The following is a 10,298-nucleotide window of genomic DNA, read 5'->3' on the forward strand; positions in this document are numbered from 1 at the left end:
TATATGCATATGATCACATTTATTTCTTTTGTTGAGCCACATTAACGTAACATTTCGATCCACTTTAGTTCAATTCAATCCATTTGGTTCAATTCAGTCCATTTCCATTTATTTGGTCCACTTTGGCCCATTCTGTCCCCTTGTCCAATTTGAGTATAAATTTAAAGGCACGTGGAAAATGACAAAAGTTTCATAATAGACCAAGGAGGTGCATATTGTCCCAGCTCTCCAAAAAATAAAAATAAAAACAATGAAGACTATACGTGGATCTTTTCACCCAGGAATCAAGATATATACAAATCATGCTTATAAATTTCTCAATCATTTTATTTTATTTTATTTTTTATATAAGTAAACGCCATTTAATTAATTAAAAAACAAAGGGTACATTGTACATAGGGAACATGCGGTATTTCTCAATCAAAAACTCATGGAGCTTGGATGTTATTCCAGCACCAATTCCCTGTGCATGTGAAACTAGTAACATCATGGTTGCAGGAAGCATGACTATACATCACTATCATGCTTTCAACATCTCAGATTCTAAAGAATGTAAACGAAACAAAACTGAAGACAACTATTTTAGGTATATCTTGGGAACAGTGCTACCAAGTCCCTCTACAACCTAATCCTGCTTAGTATCCGAGTTTTGAGGAAGTGTAGTAGGACGCCTCTGAGCAAGGAACCGCTTTGTGCTCTCAAGGACACCAAAAAAGATTGAACCGCCAATTCCTATCCACAGTACTCTTGGTCCAATACCCTGCAATAAAAAGAAATATAAGTAACAAAAAATCTCTGGCTTCAAGGTACTATGGTTTATCAAGTTAGGTTCGGGCATGTTCTCAATATTATAGCCACTATATAACCAACCTTCAATAGAGCGGGAGGTCCTTCTTCCCTAACAATAGTTTGAACACAATCAAAGATTCCTTTGTACTGGTTTGCAGATCCCTTAAAGATAACAAAATAACCCACATAATCACTTCATGTCTGACATAATAGATGCATGCACATATCTGAATGTGTGCAAAAAGTCAAAGCATACGTACACATTGAATGTATGTACATATATTGAATTAAAACAAAGATTCAGAAAGAATGACAGGAAGCAGACTGGTCTTACCTGAACCATCAACCTTGTTTTAATCACATCAAGGGGAGTAGTTATAGCCCCAGTTAGGGCACCTAAAAAGAAATGATATTTAACAAATGAGATACTCAGTTCAAACTGAGAAAGCAAGAGGTTACTTGGAAGCACATTGAAAAAATATTCAAAACAATGATGTTTCATGATTACATTGTTCTATAATGAGTATAAGTTGTTAATTAGGTTTATCAGTATTTTTATTTAAAGTCCTAGAGTCAAGGTTTTTTATTTATTTATACTTTAATTATTGGGATTTCCCTAGTTATTTAGAATTAGATTTAGGGTTTGCCTATGTCAATTAGAATTGGAAGCTATTATTCCACATAAGCATAGTATTATGCTCCTATGGACATACTCCCTGAGGGCAGAGATTTTTTATGATGAATAAAATCTTTCTTCAAATCGTCCAATGGCCTGGTGTTGACTCCAAGCAAGCCCCGGTACTGACTTTTAGGCTACATATCCTTATATTCTATTCTTTAATTTTTGTCTTGCTTATGTCCTGCGTCAAAGATGCACATACATGCTCATGCACATATAAATTTGACTACACCATCTTTGATGAAAGCAACCAGAAATCTCATTTGAATAAAACATCTTTGATGAGAGACACTAACAAGGAATGGATTTGCCTTGCCCTTCTTAGAGTGATGGAAAAATATAAATTTCTCAATCCATATGTAAGGTAGATAAATGACTAATTTGAAATGAAAGCATATGGGAAACATGATTTAAATGTCTTCTTACCAGCAAAAGCACCAATGATGGCATTTTCAGGATCATTTAGATCTCTCTGTGCCTGGAAAAAATAAAAACAGATTGAAATTATCAATCATCCTCATAAAAAAAAAAAAAAGGATAAATAGTCAATGATCACTAGCTTAAGACATCTCTCCCCTTGTGAATGCTAGGCACAACAGCATGCACACTAGCAGGGCTACCATGCTATCAGTGGGTGGGGGTGTTTGTGTGTGTGTGTGAGAGAGAGAGAGAGAGAGAGAGAGAGAGACGATACAACTTATTTTTTAGCTTTTTGGAAATTGGCTGTATCTTAAATTTTTGCATCAAATAGCAGAGGTAGGTCCTGGTAGTACATATTTATAGACAATGTTGAGAAATATACACAATCCTTTTGGTTTGGAGAAAAAGAAATTTGAATGGAAATCCTTGCCAATTTGTAGAAAGCTTAGTTTAATTTGAGATAATCTATTTATTTGGTACAGAATAAATCATCTTACATATCCCCGCACAAGTAAAAGGATCCCTACGCCATCTTTAACTACATTAGCTAATCCCAACTTTCCTTGAGTCAACCAAGCTCAAGTTCAAGAGAACTCCTACAAAGAGGAACAGGAGGACCTTTGACAGTCAGGAGTCAGGATCTAACTAGAGAAAGGCTTAAATCCCAATTTGTTGGGTCCCTTTGCTATTGGATGTCTTTTGGTGGTAGTAGACCATCAAATATGTATGATTTCATAGATAGACAATTAAAAATCACTTTTGGGAAACTTTTGGGGTATATTGCTATACTTTTTTTTTTTTAGGGATAACCGGATAACTATATAGCTGTACCTGCACATCATTTCTTCCCTATGAATTTTTTTCAAAATAAATAAATTAAAATTTCTAAACTCAACACAGCTAAGCCTTAATATACTTTCTACTGCAGGTAAAACTCAAAGGTTAATGTGAAAGGGACTCCAAACACTAGATTGCATGCTACAGAGACAAAACGTCTATAGAGGGGCATTCAAAGTAACACAGCATCTTGCAATCAGAGAAATTACAAGGGCATTGGAATAGAAGCATCACCCATTTTCAGTATTTCGTGTAACACTGACACTCAGAGAGGGAATGAAAAACATCAAGTGAAAACAAATTCTTCCAAAATGTGTTAACAGTAAATGCTGCATGGTGAAGATCTTACCGCTGCCTTATAACCTATCCGAAGCTGTTCATAGATGCAAAATTGAAGAGCATCGAATGGCAAATCTCGTAATAAGAAAGATCCATACCCCTGCATTCTCAACAACGAAGGCCAAGTATGCAAACAAAACAACAACAAAAAGTTGCAAAATTAAAAAGAGATAGAGCATGCAGGTCACATATTAACGCCACATTTAACACATATGAGAAGCCACTCAACAACACAGGCGTATTCTCTCTTAGAAAGAACCCTTTAGATCCTTAACCAAGAATAAGAAATTCTTCCATAATATTAAAGGCATTTCAAAAAAGGAAATGGAGGTGGGAGGGGGTGGGGTTGGGGGGAGGATACACACTGCATATATTCCTTTGAAGCCCTCCTTAGAGACAATAAGGCGGACAGCATCAGGAGCTGAAGTAAATTGCCCTGTCTGCATCCTTTGCTTAATAACCTGAGGAGTTGAAAGGGTAAAAAAGGGGGTTAGTAAAGCATTTAAATACATTGAAATGGATGTAAAACGTTACCTACCTCTGTCGGAACACGAATGAGAGAAGCAGCCATGCCTCCTACAGCCCCCGCAGTCTACACAAAGTTCAATAACCAGAACAGTTTACACAGTCAAACAATCAGCTATAGTATCAAGCAACAAAAAAATTTAGGAAGTTTACTAAAGATAGGGCATGTATTTCAATTTTCTACAGGCTAATGAAACAGTTGTTTTAGATCATTAACTAGAACAGGCTCTGGTCCCATCGTGAAAGTATTAGAAAGTTAGAGGCTGTTTAACAAAAATGTGTTTGGGGCTTCAACTGGCACAATATACTAACACCTTCATGAGTAACAATCTTTGTGTTGTGACAAGTCTTAAAAGGTCATACCCACTGCACAAAATTCCCACTTTTGCAGGGTCTGGAAGAGGTCATGGTAAACAGCCTTACCCTCAATTTATTTGAAATGCTGATTCCCAAACTCAAACTCACAACCTGTCGCTTAAGGCACTTGCAATCGCACCAAGGCACAATGCCAAGTCTTAAGAACTTAAATAATAAGTTGAGAAGATGATCATTGGTCATGTGCCCAAGCCAAACCAATATATCCTTTTCATGATAATAGGAAATTAAAGAAGCTCTTACCAAATGAGCTGCAGCGCTAAGATTTTCAGGAAACAACTTTAACAATTTCTGCTTTGTAGGTTCATAAACACCAACAAATAGAGCAGAAGCCCTGCACATAAAGAAGATTATCAATACAACTTGGATGCTACAAAGAGACATCCTTTTCAAACAACTCCCTAAGAAAGTAAGGGAAAAAAGATTTTTCAATAACTACAACTTGTTGACAGTTTTATTATAAAACTGGTGTGTCACACTAGCCAACACGACACACCTTTCCACCCGCTTCCAACATTTGCTAGAAAAATAATAATGATTAAATTTCACCATCTTTTACCTTAAAAGTATGCAGATTTAAAAGGTTGTTATGCCTTTTTTTAAGAAGCCTATACATAATTTTTTTGATAATTAAGAAGCCTATACATAACTATTTAACAATCTGTGGTTCTTCTACAATAACATATGTTAGCCAGCTTACAGCACCTTAGCATTTGCATATTTTTCTATTATGATTCTGTGACCAGACTGGGCATAAACAGTTTGGAAGGTTATCAGCAAGACCTCTCATGAAAAGAAAAAGGGGAAAGGAAGTTGAATGGCAGAGGACCATAGTCAATCAAATAACTATACCCAAATAATAATATGTTATTTATTCACAAGTCATTCATCCTATGTATCCTTCTTCCTTTGCAATACCTTTATTACCAACCAGTGAAATCATATTAACTTTCTTCAAGTTATGATTCATGATTAATTAATGGCTAGGAAGCATTAGATTCATCAAGATTGAGAGACATCTGTATGCCTAAAATCCACACAAAATTGTGAAGAATTAGAAACAATAATATACCAAGACTCCTCTCTTCATAGAAGGGGCATCCTAAGCAAGAGAGGGAAAAAACCTAATAAAGCAAAGAGGAATATGCCATCATAATCATAACATTGGGACTTCATGAGATAGAAAAATACCATAACAGATTTTTCTAACCCCGCCCCACCCAAGGGGGGACATAGAAAAAGCAGAGGAAATGCAAGAACTACTACCTTGAACCACACCTCACATTGCTACATGTTTCATGCACATCAAGAATCACGAAGCAAAAGCTAAAGTAGCTAATAGTTTATCTTAAATTTTAATGAAAGAAATTTATCAAATGCTAAGTTCAATTGACTGCCAATAGCTCACTTCAGGAAAGTGTTCCTCATGTGCAAGTGACATCACAAAGATAAGACCAGAAATGTAAAAAATAGAGCATTTAAAAGCCATCATTGATGTAACCATTTCCTAATATAATCAATATTGAGCCGTGTTGATACAAACAATTCTACAAGCATAGTAGGAAAGTGGTCCTCACTAACCAGTGACATTATAGAATTGGTCCAGAAATGTGAAAGATGAGGCACAATACAAGCATCACACAATGTAAGTGTTTCCTGATATATACTGAACATGGAGGAAAGATGATGAAATTACTTCTACAATGTATATATACAGGTGTAATGAATCAATAAGCAGTTTGAAGAGGTACATAGGAGCTATCAACCATCACATATAAAGACCAAAAAAGATGGATGCAAAACCAGAATACCTTTTCAAAAACAAAGATTCAAATGATATTGAGTGAGAAAGCAGAGTGAATTCAAGAAAAGGGGGGTGGGGGAGACAGAAAGGCATACTTTATATAGTTAATATTATATCTTATGATGATGTTCGTTCCATAATATTCATGCTGAACTTAATGAATTAAAAAAATCTCTCTAAGGATGACAAATAAGAATTTAGAGGTTTAGAAAGTCTGCAGAAGATCACTGGTCTAAATTGTTGAGAATCCATTACATTATTGAAAATTTGGATCCCTAGGAGATTGATGACAATCACACTTATGACACATTCAATGACAATTTATAGATGTATCAGGAAGCATTTTTAATTTTTTACTAAAAATGAAACTTCATGACAATCAGAAACCAAACAAACATGTCTGAAGAGCATAACTTGAGTCATTTCCAGCTTCAAAACTGGGATCAGTTTTCTATTGTGCATGATCAGTTCATAAGTAATATAAAAAGGGAGCTATAAGAACAAACATGGATACTTTTTTTCTATACATCTATAGTTGGGGGAGGGGATATTTGAACCCTAGATGCGTTTGTTGGAAACACCAAGATGTGCCTGTTGAGCTACATGGCTCTTGGCAAGAACAAACATGGATACTGACGTATGAAGTTATGAATCCTAGAAATTTAGGAAGTCATGCACTCCAAAAAGTACTTACGGTAAGACACCAGCAAGATTTCCAGCCAATCCAGAATAAAGGCCCTGGAAATTTATTTTTCCACCACCACGTGCAGCCTGCAAAAAAAAATATATATATATATATATTAATATAAAATTTAGCAACACTCTGGTCAAGAAATTATTGAGGAAAGAAAAATCTTGGAATAATAAAATCATAATTAACAATATACCCCCTTTTGCTATTCGGTATAGGTACCTTCTGCACATCAGACACAGGCAAATCCCACCCCCCCCCCCCACCCATCAAATAAAAAAAAAAAAAAAACTGAGAGCCAAAGTTAAGGTATTTATCTCAAGCTTTTACCTTCCAAAGAAGAAAAGAACACATGAAATCAAAGAGCTCTCTAGATGTGAGCTATTACTAGTTAAGAAGATGTAATTTCTGTGTATTTTCTAAAGTGGGCAACCTAGCATTGTACAACAATGTTTTCTTCTTCTATGTATAGACAAAGAGAAAATCAAAATCATATAAGCTATGGCTGAAAATATCAAAGAGAAATTCAAAATTCTATCTTAGTGATTGCGAGGTTGAGCCCTCATCTGTCAACAATTGGAAGAGTACCAAAAACTTAGCTTTTGACATCAGTCAATCACTAATAACCTGGTAAAATAGATTTCTTATTAAACATAAACTATAACTTAATATGCATAATTAACCTGCCTGCAGCCGCGTCTTTATAGTATCAATGGGGTATAAAGCTGTCTCCACAACGACACCAGCTGTACCTCCAGCTATAAAACCCTCTGCAAATTTAACCACCAGACTACTTAGAATCTGAACAGTGCATGCAATAAATTTATTTGCACTAGCAAGTTGTCCATTTAAAGTATTCAAAGAAATTGATAGCATGGAAGAAGCAAATGTTCCCTCTTTCTCTATCTATCCCAAAGTCTAGGAAAGCAAAGGGCCTTTGGTGTTCCCTCCAGTCAATCCCTAGGGGCTAGGGCCTTACATATGCTTTCCATGTTCTCTCAAGAAAAAATTATTGCAAATAATATAGAAAACCATTCCTACACTGATTGAGAAGATTAATGTTAATCATTATTTATGTTTATTCTCCTAGGTTGGCAAAAGAATACCATGTCCAATACCTGTAATTGAACCTTTTTAAAATTTGCTGTCAGTTTTACAAGAATCTAACTGTTACCTGCACAACAAATTATTTCCAACTTAAACTTGGTTTCATAAAGATACATTTAAATTAGAGGTCCTCCAACATATTAATCAACTAAAAGTTTGAGATTCAGTATCATTCTTAGTCAATGCCAATGAGCCCTAGCTCAACTAGCACTCTTTCCCTTATAAGTATTAGGGGAGGGTGAGGTCATGGGTTCAAGACCAAGTGGGTGCATGCGTAATATACCAATAAAAAAATTCTTATTCTTAGTTAACACCAAAACATTCAACACCCCTGAACCCTTGCCAATATCAATCTTCAACATCAATTTTGAGCCATACCAAATAAAGTACGAAAAAAGTCAAATGGCTTTTCTTCTCCCGTACTGACTGATGCAAAAGGCTTTCTTCTTTCCAGCATTGAGTTCCGCATTTTCTTGTTACATGCATCTGCAAGAGCATATCACCTTCTTAAAAAGAGGAAGAAGAAGGAATAGATTACAAAAAATGTCACAAAGGTAACATAAATAAATTTTTTTTTTTTTTTTTTAAAAAGGTATCCACATCAATAGGTAAAATTGTACAAAAATATGAGATCCCAATTGGGACTTTCCCCTAAATTTGAAGTGGATAAAAATCTTTCCTAATGGCACATAGCTAATTGACAGTGCAAGTTCTCAAAAGCAATACCCTGTGGCTTACACATTCTCTAATAAAACTCAAATGAATCATGAATGGGGAAATTATTTTTTATCACACATTTTTCTTTTCTTGCTGAATTGGGAGAAGATTATTTTGAATCTTGTATATTAAAATAATCTGAATTTGTAATTTACAAACGTCATCCACATCATACGTAAATTTAAACATTTACTTTAAGAAGTGGGTATTCTTCAATGAATAAAAAAATAGAGTTTAAGGAATTCTTCATATCTTCTATTGTCTTTAGCCCACACAGGCACATATACATAGGTTTGATGGTGAACAACATACTCTCTATTACACAACTTTTATTGTAATTCCTAGGTTAAATGCAAGTCAATGGTATCAAAAAGCTCTGGTTTAATCAAAAATCACAACTGGCTTCAGACAAATTTGCAACCAATACAACCTGTCAATTAATTTTATTGTTGGTCTTCCTGAACCCTTTTTCATTCCCTCAACTTGAGTGTTCTGAAGGTGAATGAGGGGGAAAAATTGCAAATTACACAACCTGAGTTGTAGCAGCTTATGTCTTACTCATCCAAATCAATGCTATCAAGAAGTTGAGGTTTATAAAAATCTTGAAATTTATGCAAATGGCTTAACTTAAACGAATTACCGATATAGACCCTTTAGAAGAAGAATATGTATGGTTGAACAAATTTCATAAATAGAATAATAATTAAGTGATTAAATTTCCTATCCGCTGGTGCCTTACGACAAATGATAGTTTATCATGGTATTAGAACATATGATCCTTAGTCCAAACCATGTTGCCACTTTATCTTCTACGACTGCTAGTGGTGGACACAACTAACACTCATGGACTCCCAAACTTTCTCTACCACTCGCAGTCAACCACTTCAACCATTGCAAGTAGAAATTCACCATTTACTATGGACCAAGGCTTTTTGGGACAAATAATAATGTATCAATGTACAATATAGTGGGCAGTAGAAAGAATAAAATAAATAAATAACAACAACGTGACAATTGACATGATGTCATGAAATATATGTAATTTTTGATGAAATATATGTAATTAACATCATAGTACTGAACACATTCATATTAAATTTATCAACATTAAAAAAAAGGAACACATTAACATTGGAAAATCACATAGTATTAAACAATAAATAAAGATATTGAGTAAAGGGGGTAACCTGACGAAGCAACTGAAACTGAAGAGCTTTTGACATCGGCTGATAGCGTGATAGGACCCATTTTCTGAGTCCCCAAAAAACACACTTCTGAGCACTCTTCCAAGCTAACTGTGTTTATCGCTGTGTGTGGGTATGAGAGAGAGAGAGAGGAGCAGAGAGTAGAGGCTGTGTGTGTGTGTGTGTGTGTGTGTGTGTGTTATGACTCCGCTGTGGTTTATAGAGGGAAGGATGGGATATGAGAGCGTTTAGTTTAGGTAAAAGTTCATTAAATTAAACAATAAGCTATTTTGAAAAGAAAACACGGCCAAAATAGGAAATTAACATTAATTTTTAAATAATATAAAATAAAAAAGTTATATAAGATATAAATCGAATCTTAGAAACTCAATTTTCAGGTAGACGCCATGCCACATCCGGCAGGATCAGACCATAAAAATCAACCATCAAAAACTCGATTTTTAGGTCCAAAATCAACTCTCTTAGACTCGAAATGTTAGTAAAAAATATAATTTTATAACAATACCTACTAATTATATTGTTTAAAAATTAATGTTAATTTCCTATTTTGGCCAGAAAACACCAACAACAACAACAACAAAATTTGAAATAGTCCAAAAATTAAAAAGAGGATTGTCAAATGGGTTTTATAAAATGATTTCACTGATTGACTAAATATTATACTATTATTCCTAGATTCATAGGTAAACTCAAAAATATTAAAATAATTAAAACTAAATTATTAAATAAATAGTGTGGGGAGTAAAATGACCCAAGTGGGCATATGGGCCTTTGTATTGTAGCATGGAGGGCCGACCTGCTCCAGAATTA

At 34.7% G+C, this 10,298-nt stretch overlaps 1 protein-coding gene across 1 annotated transcript; it reads right to left on the reverse strand.

The window, feature by feature from the left end:
• Positions 1–313: 313 nt before the first annotated feature.
• LOC142623246 (S-adenosylmethionine carrier 1, chloroplastic/mitochondrial) lies at positions 314–9,659 on the reverse strand. The gene is made up of 12 exons (XM_075796640.1): positions 9,471–9,659; positions 7,945–8,052; positions 7,147–7,229; positions 6,463–6,539; positions 4,208–4,298; positions 3,603–3,656; positions 3,430–3,525; positions 3,075–3,164; positions 1,895–1,946; positions 1,124–1,185; positions 871–951; positions 314–760 (listed from the first exon to the last, which is right to left on the reverse strand). The coding sequence occupies exons 1-12, from the start codon at positions 9,529–9,531 to the stop codon at positions 626–628; spliced, it is 990 nt and encodes a 329-aa protein (XP_075652755.1). The 5' UTR covers positions 9,532–9,659; the 3' UTR covers positions 314–625.
• Positions 9,660–10,298: the final 639 nt, after the last annotated feature.

Source organism: Castanea sativa, chromosome 2 (genome assembly GCF_040712315.1).
Source record: "Castanea sativa cultivar Marrone di Chiusa Pesio chromosome 2, ASM4071231v1".
In the NCBI taxonomy this organism is placed as follows: Eukaryota; Viridiplantae; Streptophyta; class Magnoliopsida; order Fagales; family Fagaceae; genus Castanea; species Castanea sativa.

Excerpts from the sequence above, each read along its gene's own strand:
- LOC142623246 (XM_075796640.1), bottom strand. The coding sequence starts at position 9,531 with ATGGGTCCTATCACGCTATCAGCCGATGTCAAAAGCTCTTCAGTTTCA. Across the intron at positions 8,053-9,470 it reads AGTTTCAGTTGCTTCGTCAG|ATGCATGTAACAAGAAAATG; the intron begins GTTACCCCCTTT and ends ATGCTCTTGCAG. Across the intron at positions 952-1,123 it reads AAACAAGGTTGATGGTTCAG|GGATCTGCAAACCAGTACAA; the intron begins GTAAGACCAGTC and ends GTTATCTTTAAG.